The sequence below is a fragment of the Mustela nivalis genome (genome assembly GCF_964662115.1).
Source record: "Mustela nivalis genome assembly, chromosome: 13".
Taxonomy (NCBI): Eukaryota; Metazoa; Chordata; class Mammalia; order Carnivora; family Mustelidae; genus Mustela; species Mustela nivalis.
The window spans coordinates 91,986,565-92,001,687 of NC_139032.1; the positions used below are offsets into that span (position 1 = coordinate 91,986,565).

A 15,123-nucleotide genomic window follows, 5' to 3' on the forward strand; every position below is an offset into this window, starting at 1 on the left:
ACACGGAGCTGCGTGGTGTCCTGGTGCAGTGGTGACGTTGGGGGTGCGGCCCGGGGCGGGGACTGTCGTTAACAGGCTGCGGCCCGAGGTCAGCTGTGCCGGCTGCAGCCTGGAGCTCGGCTCCCAGCGGTGGGGATGGCCCCGTGCCAGGCAGATGAGTCAGAAACGGGGCAAGGGTCACCGTGGCGCTTTTGCAAAAGGTTTCCTGGTGCTTTGGGCATGTCCGGGGACGTGCAGGGCCAGCGCACCAGAAGCCCGAGGCGGTGCCTCTCACCACGGGCAGAGGGCTTCTAGTAGCCAAGCGACCGTTTCTGCCACACGTCACTCCATGTCCCCACGCTGCCCTTTTCACTGTGTCTCTCACCTGTCCTCTCCCTCCTTGGGACTGGTCCGGATGGACCGGGTTCTGTGGCGGTGAGGGACAGCCCGTGCCCTGGTGCCTCCCAGCAGCGAGTGTGTGTGACCTGCTCCTGCTGCTCCAGACCCCCTGCTTCCGGAGCCAGGCTGGCGGGCGGCCTCCTGTGGGCACGAGCGGCCGCCGTGGCAGGTGGTGCACACGGCGGTGCGTGGGCTGGTCCTGTAGACGCTACTGCTCCGTGAAGCCGGGATGCTCAGTGTCCAGCAGGACTGGGGAAGGTCCAGCAGGAGTGGGGACTGCTGTCGCCCTTTCACAGAGGAGGAGACTGAGGCCCCGAAGCTGAGGGGCTCGCTGGAGTTCCTGGGGCCGGAGGACGGAGCCAGTCCTTGCTGCAGTGCGAGCCCTCGGACCCCAAGACAGAGTGGACGGAGCCCCGTGCGGTGCCCTGGTGCAAACCAGGGTCCGAGTTGTAAAGTCACAACGCAGGGGACACTCGAATACCTCCGCTGGGCTCTAGTGCCCGTCTTGAAGGTGCTTTCCCGTACCTGATTCAGGCCGTTTGTGGATGACGGCTTGCGGCTGTGACATCGTCCGCCCCCTGACCTCCTGGCCGCTCTTCCGTCCGCTCCCCATCTCCTTCATGGGTCCGTTGACCCACAGATCAACCGCTGTCCCGTGCACCTCCTTCCGGACAGCCACCCGTCATCCACCCCTTTGTCCGTCTGTCCCTCCGTCTGTCCCTGCCTTCAGTGCCAGGCTCCGCGCTGGGCGGACGTGGGCCCAGGCTGAGAACCTGGTCAGGTCTTCTTCCTCCATGAGGTGGGAGTGAGCGGAATCTTGACGGAGGCTGGGTCTTGGGGACGTGGGGCAGAGGGGACGGGGCACGAGACGGGGGCCGGCGCAGGGGCAAGGCCACCCCCACCCTCTGTGTCCCCGTCTCATCTGGGGGCGGCCCCTCCCTCTCCTGCTCGGGCCCCCCTCGTGGTCATCTGTCGTCGGCCGTGGCGGACGCGCACGGGGTTTGCGGCTCTATCTCAAGGGGCTCGTGGCCCTGAACGAGGGTGTTAGGCTACGAGGAGCGGACTCGGTTCCGCTGGATTCTGAGCTGCCCCCCGCCCCAGGCCTGCCCCCCCCCCCCCCAGGAAGTCCCTCTGCTGCGCTTGTCCCTCTGCAGGAGTTCATCACGTGTGACGTCAGCCTTAGGGCTCCACAGTGCCGAGGTCACCGTCACCCTTGTCAGGAGGAGGGGTTGGATGTCGGTTCATGGGCCGGAGAGGAGGTGGCCTGGGAGAGAGGACGGGAGGTGAAGCGACCGCTCCTGGGGCACGAGGCTGCGGGAGGGGACTGTGACAGGGGCTGGGGGCCCTGGTGTGGCCTCAGGGGACGGCTTACCTGTGGGACGACCCAGGAGCTAGGGAACATCCGTGCGGGCATCCAGTGGGCACTGCTGGACTGGCCAGGCTCCGTCTGGGGCCCCTTCCCCCCATGGCGCCCTTTCCAGAGGGGAGACGGGTCCTTTGGGAAGGCAGCCACTGAGTGAACGTCCCAGCGCTTTTCGGGATGTGCTCCGACCCGAGACGGCCCCAGTGGGCTGGTGGGCAGGACGGCTGGGGAGCGCCAGCCTTCTCAGAAGCCCCGGCATGGGCTCGGCACGTGGGCGGCCTCCCGCACCGCGCACTCGGCCGCTGCCCTCGGGGGTGGAGGGTGGGTCGCCTGGTGTTCCGTGGTCCCTGCCAGGGTGCCCTCCTGCGTCCTGTCCTGTGGTGCGTGGAGCTAGCAGCCCCCCCGGCCCATGCGAACCGTGGGGTGTCCTGGGAGCCCACGTCCCTGTTCCAGGAACCCCCACGACGTGCAGAGGCAGGAGAGTCCCAGCGCGAAAGCTTCCTGCCGTCCCCAGCCCGGTTCCCTCATGGGCCAGCAAGGCTGTGGTGCGCTCAAGCTGGGTGCCCGACCGGGGCGTGCAGACCTGCTCACCGCCCTCTCCTGTCTCCACAGGCCCTTCCCCTCGGAGGAGACGGCGGAGAACGACGATGACGTGTACCGCAGCCTGGAGGAGCTGGCGGAGTAAGGCACCCGCGGGACGGAGTGGGGACGGGGACGGGTCGGGGACGGGGGCGTCGCGGTCCCCTCCGGGCAGAGCCGTCCTGCTGTCCTGCCGGGGGCCTTCCACGCGGCTGGTGGTGGCACGGATGCCCCCGGCTCCATGAGCGGACGAGTGCTTCTTCACTTCACGCCTCCCTCCGTGTTCTGGAAGGTTCCCCAGCGTCTGCTGGGGGTGGGGAGAGCTCGTGTTTCCAGAAGCAGAAACCTCTGGAGCTCAGGCTACAAGCAGAGGCAGTTTGTGGGTTCAGGGGTGTCTCGTGGCCCAGCAGGGGTGGGCGAGGAGCTGAGACCCGGCCACCTGAGGCCATGGGGGGCATCCCCCGTCCCCAGGACCCCACACTCATGTCGCCGTGTGCCGTGCTCCGCAGCTCACGCCCAGCCACCCTCCCGGCTGTTCTGCCTCAGGGTCCCGGAGCCCCCAGGAACCGAGGAGAAGCCTGGGGCCGTGGCTCTTGAAGAGGTCGTCTGGCTCTGCGGGGTCCGCTGTGGCCGGGGGTGGAGTCCTGCGGCTCAGAGAAAGGCCCCAGGCAGCTTCCGGGAGGAGGGGCCGTGGTGGAGGAGGCGGGGACGCCCCCATTTTCTGCGGGCGAGAAGGCTCGTGAAGTGATGGGCCTGTCCGGGTGTGGGGCGGTGCCCGGGGGCTCCTGACCCGGCTGGCCTCTGCCCTTCCCAGCTTCCTGCCAACCAGACCCGCCGTTCCCGTTTGACAGCAGACGTGGCCTTGTTCCAGACCTTCCGGGAGGACTTACCGTGCTTGTCCCCCTCATCCTGCAGCACAGCCTGGAGCGAGACCCAGGAAGAGCTGGCGTCCAGCTCGTCAGCCCGGAGTGGTCTCTGTGCTTAATGCCTGCCCTCCGGCCGGGGCTGCCTCCGGGGTGTGGGGCAGGATCCCCGTCTATGTCAACGGTCTGAGTTTTCCAAAACCCAACATGTCAGCACCGAGCTGGTGGCCCAATCTCGGGGGAGTCTGTGAATCAGGCACCTTGCCATCCGGTGGAAGCGGCTGCCTCCGGTCCACCTTCCTGACACCGGGCTGGCCCCAGGGCCCTGAGATGACCTCGCTGTGACGTGTGGGGCTCCTCAGGGCACCCGTGCAGGTGCGACGTCCGGAGAGTGCCCTGAGGGAGACACGTGGGGGCCGGGGTCCTCTTGAGTTGTGTCCGAGTCCTGGAGCACCCCTGCCTGTTTGCCGCAACCAGCCCAGGAATCACAGAGGGACATGGCTGTCGAGAACGGGGCCCCTTGGGGAGCGGGCCTGAATGAGAGGCTGCTCCCCCCACCTTGTAAAGGGTGGGGAAACGGAGCTCGGAGGCCCACTGGAAGGACAGGGTCACGCTGGCCTCGGGCAGCCCAGACCAGGTGCGAAATCCGTCCTCCAACTGGCCAGGGAGTCTCCCCTCCACGGCCATGCGGGGACCCCTGCCCCACTCTGGCGGTGTCGTGTTTCTGGGCCCCGAGTCCCGGGGTGGCCCTGGGGTGCCTGTTAGCCACGGGACCGACCCCCGGAAGCAGACCCCCGGAGACGCGGGACTGACTCCGCTCCCACGGAGAGTCCAGGCAGGGGCGCGAGCTAGTAGCGTTTTCTGTGACCTGAAGAGTGCGTCTCCTTCGCCAAGGAGTTCCCGTGACTGTGGTTCTTGCCGACGCAAATCCTAACTTACGGGGAAGGAGGATGAACTTGAGTCTTTGACTCCCGGTTTGGCCCCGGTGGTTCCGGTTTCATAAATTTTCATGCTTTTCTCCCCTTTCTCCTTTCACTGAAAAGCACGATTTCCTCGTCTGTCCCCGTGGGCTCGGGATTGGGATGTATCCGTTACGGCAGTTTACAAGACGCACGCAGACCTGCCATTTCTTTGCCGACCCCGCAGGCAGAGGAGGCGGCTGCGGGTCTCCGAGGCTGGACTGGGGCCCCGGCTCAGATCCGACGCCCGGCATTGGCGGGGAGCACGCGGGGCCCCTCAGGTGCGGCCGGCTGCTTCTTTGCCTTGAGTGCGCGGCCAGAGGTCCGAAGCGATGGTCACCTTGTGCTCCCGAGGGCCCTGCCGGTTGCCCAGACCTCAGACACGCAGCCATTTGAGGGGGTTGGACATTGCCCCTGCACCCCCAGCGCAGGGAAGCTGGTGTGGTTCTGGGGCTCCGGCAAGGGACCGCCACGTGTGGGTGGCACCCTGGGCGCTTTCCCTGAGCCGATCACATATCTGTACAGTGACCAGCGGGACACGAAGCCTTTCCTGTGTGTCAGCTCGGGGTCAGGAGCTGGAAACAGGGGCATGAGACCCACTCCCTGTGCCCTAGGACCCCAGGAGGTTGAGGTCATGTGGGTCTCCCCTGAGGCCCTTTTGGAATACCCCTTCGAGGGGTCGTTCTTACTGGGGTTGTCTAGAGCCTTCGCTGTCCCCAGTGTCCGCCAGTGTCCGCAGCCTATGGGACACCACTGCACAGTGGAAACCCCCTTCTGAGAAGGGCCCCTCAGAGCAGGTATGTCGGCCGCGCAGGGCGCTCCGTCCATCCTGCTGCCACCACGTCTTATGTCTGAAGCAGCAAAACGCCCGTTCCGTCGGACGTGGCCTGGGCTCTGTCACCTCCTCCTTACGTGGTCTTCGACAAGTTACCCACCTCTGTGCCTCCGTTTCCCTACGTGACCCCCGTAGGCATCAGGTTCGGCTTCAGGAAGACCGCCAGGGACACCGTGGGGCCTCGGCGCCCAGTGGGCGCACACGGGGCCTCAGCAGGTGAAGGTGGTGTTTCTTGTTCACCCGTTTCACCGAAAGTGTGGCTTTTCCCCCCAGTTCCCAAACGGCCGTGGCAGCGCCTTTCGGGAGAGCAAGGAACACGAGCCATGGGTACACTGGTGCGGTAACGTGCCTTCTCCCCCGTGGCACAGAGCCCAGTGTGGTGCATCCCTGATGCCAACGGCATGGCCCCGTCCACTGGGCCACGCCTGTGAGCTCACAGCCAGTTGTGACTGGTGGCCCCCGTGTGGGCGGCACAGGTCTGGGATCCAGAACATGGTTCCAGGAGCGCGTGCGGGGCCCTCCCCACGTTTGAGTGGGTGATGCTGGACTAACGTTTTGTTCTCCAGTGCTCTAAGCTCACTTTGGAGATCACTGAATAATGCATAATCAAATAATAGAGCAGCTGGTTGAAAAAATTAACACGAAATATTGCTGCTTAAATGGTCCGTTGCAAGCTCCCGGGGCGCCGTCCCTGACCGTGGAGCGGGAGGAGAAGACGCAGCTCTCTCTTCCCAGCCCCCTCTGCTCGCTTCTGCTGCCGCGGACGGGGGGCTGTGGTCTTGGGGTCTTCTCCCGGCATCTAACACGGCCACTTGGGGATTTGGAAGCTACACCCCTTCTGTGTTCGGAGCTAGGAAGGGATGGAAGGGTTTCTTGCCCCACAGTAGGCCAGGGGGCTTGGGTGGGTCATAGTCACCCCTGCTCTGCTCAGCAGCCCTGCTTGGGGATGCTGGGGGGCGGGGCAGGGACGGGGTGCCAAAGCCCACGGTGCCGGATGTCAGGCTGTGAGGGGCGGAACCGTGTGGAGGGTGCCTGGTCCGTGTGGAGGGTGCCTGGTCCCTCAGCTGCGCGGGGAGGCAGCGGTGCCCCGACTCGTGGGGGCTCATCGGGAGCTCCCTGCGGCAGGAGCTCAGAGAGATCACGGGCACGTCGCCTTGGGCTGCTTCCCTGCAGGACGGGCCCCGGAGCTGGGGCTTGTGACTCGGGCTCTGGTTTTGCTCCGTAACATTCCCATCCTCTCAAGGGCCCTCAGTCCCCCGGTGACACAACGCCACTCACTCGGGCCGTGCTGGCGAGCGTCTGCTTACTGGACCCAGAGTAGCAGCAAAGGCGACGTTCTGTCTTGCTCGGGGCGTGTCACGTCCTCCGTAGGGCCTCAGTTTCCCCACGTCTGAAGGGAACGCGGCCGCTGACGGAGTGTGGGTCCCTTCGAGCGTGAAGGCTCCACGGCGTTAGGATCGGGGAGCCCGCGGCTCAGCCCTCCCGTCCCTTCCCTGGGAGTCGGAGTGATTTTCGGGCTTAAACAAATGTGATTGTGGCACGGCGGGAGATATAATTTGTCTCTAAATGTATAGCTGCGCGCTTTGCTGAATCGTAAAATGACTTCGCAGCTTTAAACGTGTCATGTTAGCAGCGTCGGGATAATTTTTTAAGATGCGTGATGTGTGGGAGCGCCCCACGCCGATGCTCCTTCAAGGGCGCGAGGCCGTCGCCACGCAGCAGGGGTCTTCCTGGTCTCCGCGAGGGAGGCGGCGTGCGCGGGGGCAGGGACCGGCCTGCTGCCCGTTCCCCCTACCTGCAGGGAGTGGGACCAGTCGCTGCGCCTGACGGGGACCCTCATCCGAGGGGCAGCCTGCCCCGCCCCCACCGCCGTCCCCACCGCCGACCTTGCCCGTCTGCCTCTCCCCACTGCACCGAAAGCATGTTTGAAAACTGTCCCGAGTTCACAGGCGTTCGAGCCGCTGGTGTAAAAGTTCAGCGTCTCACAGACACCTGCACGCGTGGGAGCATCCGTGTTGGGTCGGAAGGTGCCGGTTTGGGGACATCGGCAGTTCGCCCCAAAGGATGGCTCTTCCACAGGGACAAGTTTGGAATCAGAAGATGCAGGAACAGCTGAAAACAGAGCAGCCCACGGCCTGTGGGGTGGGCCGCCCCTCCCGGCCTGTGGGGAGGACCCCAGCGGCCCCACAGCCTGACGGAGGTTGAAGCAAACACCCCCTGCCCCAGGGCAGAGGCACTGGTGGGCGCTGTCCCGGGCCAGCCTGGGAGGCCGCCGTCCCCAGGCCCATGGCGGGAGGAGGCTGGTGGAGGGGCTGGGGGGGTCTGGGGAGTCCTGGACGCTGCGCAGGTGTCCCCTTTCTCTGTGGTGTCCCTGCTCAAGGGCCTCCCAGAACTCAGGGCCCCGGCTCTGGGCTGCTGAGGCGGTGACCCCCGCCACAGCCCTCATTCAGCAAGGCCACCTTCCATGCGGCTGGGCTGCCTCTCGTCTGGCTGTTCAGGTGTCCGTTCGTATGACCAACAGAGGGTGCCAACAGCCGGCCAGGCATATGTGGTCCCCGGCCAGGTGTCCTTGGCAGCCCGGGGGCCCCAAGCCCTGCGGACAGTCTCTCCATCCTCGTGTGAGCTCTGGGAGGCGCCCCCGGCCGTGGGGCCTGGCTGAGTGGAAGGCGTGACGCCAGCATCCGCGGAGCCCACGCGGGGTCTGTTCCCACGTGGAGCCCTGCAGATGCGTCCTGGACCTCCCCTGTGGACCCGGGACTGGCTCCGAGAGGCGAGGTTCCCGCACTCTGCTGCGAAAGGGCAGAACTGCGGTTTGAACAGGTCTGTGTGATGCGCCCCGCGGACCTGCTCTCCTCATCCCAGAAGCTGTCTGGGGCGGGAGGGAGCGGGTATCCACCGGGTCAGGCCAGGGACTGGGAGGGCTTCCTGGGGGAGGTGTTGCTGCAGGGCACTTGGAGGGAGCATAGGACTTGCCAAAGTGGGATTTAGGAAACCTTCCCTCACCCCGCCGGGCTGCGTCCTGCCTTATTTTGGGCCAGGGTCTGGGAGGGTCTGGGTCTCAGCTGTGTCTCTGTGGGTTACTCAGAAGTTCAGGGCTGGCCGTCCTGCCCTCAAAGTCACCGTGTCTGTTTGTGCAGCCCGGGGGCGGGGCTCGCAGCCCTGGAGCCCTGGCCCCTCCCTCCTGCCCCTGTGGTCTAGACCAGCGGCCCTTCCAGAGCTGGCGACAGGACAGGCTGGGGGGAAGGCCGCCCGTCCAAACCCTGCCCGGTAACCAGGCTCGTAGGGCCGTCCTCTCATTCTGGGTGCGGAGACAGCTGGCCACAGCCGGCGGGACGGGCCGCCCAGTGCCCTGCTACCCTCACTCCGCCCTCCTGGAACGGCTCGGCCCCTTGGCGCACGGGCCTGAGCTGCCCCGGCTGGCCTAGGGCTTGGGTGACCTTGAAACCCTGCTCTGTGCCCCCCGCCCCGGTCTGCTTGTTCTCTGTGTGCGAGTCGGCACAAGGGGCCCCGAGGATCGAGCGCGGAGCAGATGCCCCCCTGCCGCTCCGCCCTGCTGTGTACTCTGGTGCCTGCTGCCCGCCGGTAGGGCCCAGACCTCGGTGAATCTTCTTCTTCCTGCCTCATTAGACCCGGGTCCTCTCGGGACCAAGGCGGTCACAGCGATTTTGTGGCCTGATTTAACAGTCCCTGCGGGGGGTGGGGGTGGGGGGCGGGTGGAAGGGACGGTTCCAAGACAGGCCGTTCATCGGTCCCGGAAGGAAGCGGGAGCAGCTGGGCGTGGCCAGGAGAGCTTTCTCTCGGGTCTGGTAAGGGCGTCTCTGAAACACGTTCTCCATGCTCGCTTCGCGGACGTGTGGAAGGACGGGCCTGTTTAACATTGCTGCCCTTGCGCTCAGTACATGCCTGACTCCGTGGCCTGGGGGTGGGGGGCGCCTGGGGGGCTCCGTCCGTGAAGCCTCTGCCTTCGGCTCAGGTCATGATCCCGGGGTCCTGGGATCGAGTCCTGCGTCGGGCTCCCTGCCCAGCGGGGAGTCGGCCTCCTCCTCTCTCTCTGCCCCTCCCACTCGTGCCTCTCTCTTGCACACTCCATCTCTCAAATAAATGAATAAAAATTGTAAAAAAAAAAAAAACTATTTAAAACATGAGCACATGGGCGCCTGGGTGGCTCAGTGGGTTAGGCCACTGCCTTCAGCTCAGGTCATGAGCTCAGGGTCCTGGGATCGAGTCCCACATCGGGCTCTCTGCTCAGCGGGGAGCCTGCTTCTTCCTCTCTCTCTCTCTGCCTGCCTCTCTGCCTGCTGTGATCTCTGTCAAATAAAATAAATAAAATAAATAAAAAAATAAATAAATAAAATAAAACATGAGCACATATAACATCCCGCGTTTCTCCATGAAAGGTTGGGTCACGTGCGTGGAACCTGCGGTAACGGCTTACAGACCTGCGTCCTACGAAAGCCATCCTGGAGGCCACCTTCTCCAGGGAGGCACCCTGGCCTTACGAGGCCAAATAAAGTGCTTCTTCCCCAGAAGATTCAAAAGCACACTGGGACTATCTTTGTCACCGTGTCACCATGCCTTCCTGTGTTTGTCCCCCAACCCCGGAGCTGAGTTCCCCCTTAAGGGCAGGCAGCTTGACCTGAGCCCTGCACACGGGCACAGAGGACGTGTCCGGTGGTCGTGGGGAGGGCCTGAGCCTTCGGTTTTTCCTTTCTGCGGACCTGAGTCGCGGTCCCCGTCCTCGCAGCCTTCACAACACTGCAAAGCGGCTGGTCCTGTCCCCATTCTGCATTTGAAGAAATTAAGGCTCAGAGAGGGTAGGTGACTGGCCTGTGGTCACACAGCAGACGCTACATGACAATGCAGGGACTGAACCCCTGGGCCATCTGCTGCTGTGGCCCAGGACATTCCTCAGGGTCTTACCCGTATGGCCCAGCCCGGGGTGGTGGGGTTGTACTGCTTGTACTGCTTAGAAAGTGTCCTGGGAAGAGAGAGAGTTTTGGTGGGGAGCACGGGGCCAGGCAAACCGGGCTCCCTCCGGGACACTCCCAGACGGCAGCCGTGGTCTCGACTTGGTGTGTTCCTACACGGCTTGGTGACCTCGGGCTCCTGTCTTGCCCTCTCTGGGCTCTGCTGTAGGAAGAGCAGCGCCTCCCTCACAGGTTGGGGTGAGGTCTGCCGAGGTGTGTCCACCCAGCCCCCAGCCGGCTTCTCCTGCCTCCCTGGAGCCCCCCTCCCTGCTGCTCGGCATGGACCGAGGTCAGGAAATGTCCGGTTGGTTTCTGAGTAGCAAGTGAATGGTGGTTCGGCGTCTGGCTTCGCAGCGTCAGACAGCCCGGGGCCCGAACGCACACCCGCGCCTGTCACCAGCAGTGTTTTATGTCCACGGTAAACGCACAGGCTCGCCGGAGGCCGAAAGCAGAGTGTCTGTTTGCCTTTCTTTGATTTTCCTGGGCGGGGGGGCGGGGGGCGCCTCTCGGAGCAGCTGACTCTGTAACAGAATCGGGCAGGCAGGTCGGGCCCTGGGGTCTGGGGCGTGAGGGGAGGCGGGTTTCTGCCCTCCTGGGGGGGCAGCGGGCCATTGTGAGGACGGAAATAATTGCTGGGATTTAGCATCTGTTAGGGAGGCTGCCTGTTAGAAAACGCAGGAAGGGAAAGATGAGCCTGGGGAGGGGGGAGAGGGGAGGGGGGAGAGTGGGGGCGGGGCGGGGTGAGCAGGGAGGGGGGCGGGGATGCCAGGGCCACCCGCGTGCCCGTGTCCGTGTGAGAGGGTCTCCCTGGAGCGGGGGTCTGGCCCCGGCCCTGGGCCCACCTGCCCTTTCTGATCTGATCCAGGCTGTCCCCCCGAACCCGCCCCGTGCGCACTGTCCCTGGGACAGGGAAAGGCCGTCTCTGAGGCCCGCGAAGGCCCCGTCAGCGCTGAGACCTGGCCTCCGGGTCTTTCAAAACCTGGACGGGGTGTGTGTATTTACTGAGCGCAGGTCCCTGGGCTGTAGTCCCCCTGAACTCCCCCCGCCCCCGAGGGTAACAGGCCGCCGCCCCTTACTGAGCGCCTACTGTATACCGGGCCTGTGCCGGTCACTTTCATTAAGGCTGATCCTTCCGACCACCTCGCCTGGGGGGTGAGGTTATTCCTACTTCACGGATGGGGAAACTGAGGCTGGGGTCCTCCTGCCTAGAGTGATGCAGCCAGAGATTGGCAGAGCCCAGGATTCATCTTATACTCGCCCGGCAGCCTCCCCTCGAGGTGGGCAGACTGGTGAGTCCCGCTCTTGCCCCCGGCGACCTGGCATGCTCCCGACTGGCCCGAGGAGGTGGGGACCCGCCAGCTGTCGTCTGGTGCTGCCAAGGGCCGGGACGCGTACAGCTTCCGTGGGGCACGGACCTTGAGGATTTCTGTGACCTGTAGCCTCTGATACGTTAGAGTGTCCCCGACGTGAGTCTCTGTCAGCCTGAGGGACTGATTGGCAAAGAATCAGGCTATAATCAGGACCGTGTGACACAAAAACGACACAGAACAGATGGCATTGGCCTCTGCCGATTCGGAAGGTATTTTTGGATTTTGTAGGAATGTGAGACATGGGGCTGGGGTGGGGTCAAGTGTGCCAGGCCCCGGCGGGAGGCTCTCCCCGCTATGGGACCCTGTGCCCCAGTTCCGGGTGCCGGGTTGTAGCTGGACACCCAGCAGGCCAGAGGCCAGGATCCTGGTGCAGGCGGCACTCCCTCCGGGTCAGTGCGCGGCACTTGGGACGCTCTGACGCTCGGGGGACTCACACTCCCCTCCCCAGCCACATCTGTCATTTCTTTTTCCTCCCGTCCAGCAGCCGTGGCTGTCAGGGGCACTGGGCCCAGCTGGTCTTGGCATAGACTAATCTGTTCTGAGGGATGCCTGAGACGCATCGGGTGTCCCCTACCCTGTTCAGGAAACTCACTTTTGGAGATGAGGACTTTGCTGAAAAGCCAAGTGACAGTGGGATACCCACGCCCACGTTGGCCAGACGTCAGAAGTACTGGGAAGCAGAGCTTGTTACCCGCGCCGATGACCCCACGGTATTCCAGAAGCACCTGTTTTTCAGGTATAACCGCTACCCTGTCCATCTCCCCACCTGGATGGTGAGGTGCCGTCATCCAGTTGCTGGCACAGAGTCCGTCCGAGGAGAGGTATCGATTTAACCAACCAGATGTGATGGGTGTTTTGTTTTATCTTAGTTGCTGAGCTAAGCAAATGTGTTTGATTTACCTTCGTAATATCTTTTGAAGTTTATCTCTTTAAGTGGCCTCTATATGCAACATGGGGCTCGAACCCATGACCCTGAGGTCAAGAGCCTTATGGTCTTCCAACGAAGCCAGCCAGGCAGCCCCATAATTTTGTCTGAGTGAAGAAGAAACCCACTTCTTTGCTGCTGCTTTTATTCCCCTCCCTTCTCGCCATGCACAAAGTGGACGCCATTTTATCGTTTCCAATAATACCAAGAACATGTATTTCTTAGGGCTCATTGGCTTAACTTAGAGAACGTTTGCAGAGTGTTTTCATATGTGAGAGAAGGATGAGCGTAGAAAGCACGGGGGTACGAGTGGTCTACGGCCGTAGGATGAGGACCCCAGAGGAAGGGAAACTGAGGCCATTAGAGGCAGGTGACTGACCATTCGCTTCTCTGGTCTTCGGCGGGCTTTGGGTAACAGACATCTTGCAGAGCAGAGGGAAGGGATGGTGGCTGCGCTTTTTAGATTTTTCGGTTGCAAGTTAAGACACCAGAACACAGCTGTTCGTCTCGTGTTTCTTGCTGTTTACAGCTACAGCCCTGAGTGAGTCGGAAGAGGTGCAAGGGAGGGGTGCGTGAAGAGGGATCCCCTACGAATGAAGGGTCCTTGTCTTTATTGATTTTGAGGAAGGAAACAGGCTGAGAGCGTGGTCGTGGACATGTGTTGGGGTAATTGCCTTGGGTGTATTCCCAGGGTCCGAGTCTGGGTGGTCATGGCTCCTGTGAGTTCAGGGAGAGAGGAGGGACAGCATCATGTCATTTTCACAGGCAGGAACCCCAGGTTCTTCAAGGAGTGCTCACTGTGTGCAGGATTAGAGAGTCTGTGGCCTTGGCCTGAGGGTGCTCCCCAGTCCAGGTAGAGAGCTGCACTCCTGCCAGTTACGGTGTCAGAGGGAAGACATTGAGGCTGGGAGAGCAGCCAGAAAGTTAGGAAGGAAATGCTGGGAGGGAGGGACCTGAGAGGGTAGGAGGGACCTCAGAGCCCCCAGATCTAATAATCCACCAAAATCCCTGGCTGGCCATTCAACGTCATACACACAAGAAAGACCCTGAGGCTTCCAGAGGGGGATGGGAAGCCTGGCATCCAAAAACCTAAATTCAGCAGCATTCCAGTTGCTGCTCCCTGCTGGAAAGACGGAGTTTGACGTTTGAGTCCAGCCAAATTGACGGTTTGTTAGAACACGTATTAGGTAGAAATAACGGAATCTCCGTAATGGATCGTTTGTCACATCTGATGTTCAGTCCAAAGTCATCAGACTTGCCACGAAACAGAAAAAATGTCATATTTAGAAAAAAAAAAAGTCAATAGGAACCAGCCTGGGGATGAGCCCGATGTTACAGTCTGTAGCTTTTATTAACACGGTCAGGGACTTCAAGGAAAGTGTGCACAGAGTGAATGAACAGATGGGGAGCCTCAGCAGAGAAGGAGACGCGACAAAGAGAGCCACATGAAGATGCTTAAACTGAAGCCCTCGGTAGCTGAGCTGAACAGCCACGGATCTGCTTTAATAGAAGATGCTGACGGTAGAGGAGGGAGGTCCACGGAAGGCTTGTTCAGCGGAAGGAAGACACCTGATGGAACAGAGACAAGAAAATGCCAGCAGAGCCTCAGACATGTGGGGCCATGCCAGGGGTCCAACATACGTGTAACTGGAACCCCAGAAGGAGAAGAGAGAGACAGTGGACCAACATGGTGGGCCCAGACTACCTAAATTCCCCACACTCTGTGATAAAACTGCAAAATATTGAGAGAAATGAAAGAAGACTTGAAAATGGTGGTGTATATACTATGTTCATGGACTGGGAGAGGATAGTGTTAAGGTGCCTGGTCTCCCAGCGGGCTTTTTTTTTTTTTTTTTTGACAAGATTATTGTAAAGTTTCTAAAGAAATACAAAGGACTTTAGGATGGTCATAAACAATTTCATAAAAGAACAAAGCTAGGGACTTAAAGCACCTGGTTTGGGAACTTTCTATTAAAAAAAAAAAGTGATCAAAACAAATTGCTATTGTCACAGGCATAGGTGAATAGGTTGACGGAATAAGATTATAGAATTCCAGAATAGACCCACCCACACTTGCGTGGGCCGTGGTTTTGGTCAAGGGGATCTAAGTGATCCAGTGAGAAGAAAAAAGCTTTCAGCCCATTGTCCTGAAACCCCGGAATGTCCTCAAAGAGAAACGGACCTCAATCTCTACCCCACACCATGCACGGACATCTTGAGACGGATCAGAGGTCTGAACATAAACACTCAAATTACATAGCTCTTAGAAGGAGAAACAGACCAACCTTGGAATGCTGGAAAACAAAGCCTTCTTAGAGAAGACACAGCGATTTCTTAGATGGGACACAGGACAGTCGGATACCATAGGAGAAAGGTGTGTTAAGTTAAGCTTTTTTTTTTTTAAATGATTTTTTTTTTTAATTTTAACAGACAGAGATCACAAGTAGGCAGAGAGGCAGGCAGAGAGAGAAGGAGAAGCAGGCTCCTCGCTGAGCAGAGAGCCCGACGCGGGGCTCGATCCCAGGACCCTGAGATCATGACCTGAGCCGAAGGCAGAGGCTTTAACCCACGGAGCCACCCAGGCGCCCTGCTTTCTTCTTTTTTTTTTTTAATTAAAAATGAATATTTTTCAAAAAGACACCACTCAGAAAATCAGTAGACAAAGCCAGAAACTGGGAAAAGAAATTCATGAAACATACCTGACCTGAAACTCGTGTGGAGAACACGTAAGAGTTCTGTTTCTTTCTCAATCAGAAGGAGGCAGCTAGCATTTAGAAATGGAGGGAAGTCTCCAGCAGGCCTTGCACAAAGGGCGATGCACCAATGTCCAGAAGTACGCGGGAAAGTCCCCAGCGTCTGGCCATCGGGAACATGCAGAACGCGA

At 60.9% G+C, this 15,123-nt stretch overlaps 1 protein-coding gene across 12 annotated transcripts in view; it reads left to right on the forward strand.

The window, feature by feature from the left end:
• The window catches only part of VAV2 (vav guanine nucleotide exchange factor 2), a 145,075-nt gene that overhangs the window by 86,961 nt on the left and 42,991 nt on the right, over positions 1-15,123 (forward strand). For 11 of the 12 annotated variants that reach the window (XM_082696231.1, XM_082696222.1, XM_082696223.1 and 8 more), the window contains one exon: positions 2,354-2,422. In XM_082696231.1, the coding sequence (XP_082552357.1) occupies positions 2,354-2,422 (69 nt within the window). Of the gene's footprint in view, positions 1-908; positions 1,178-1,532; positions 1,662-2,353; positions 2,423-15,123 lie in introns of those variants that run through there. The other variant, XM_082696232.1, reaches the window with a different exon arrangement.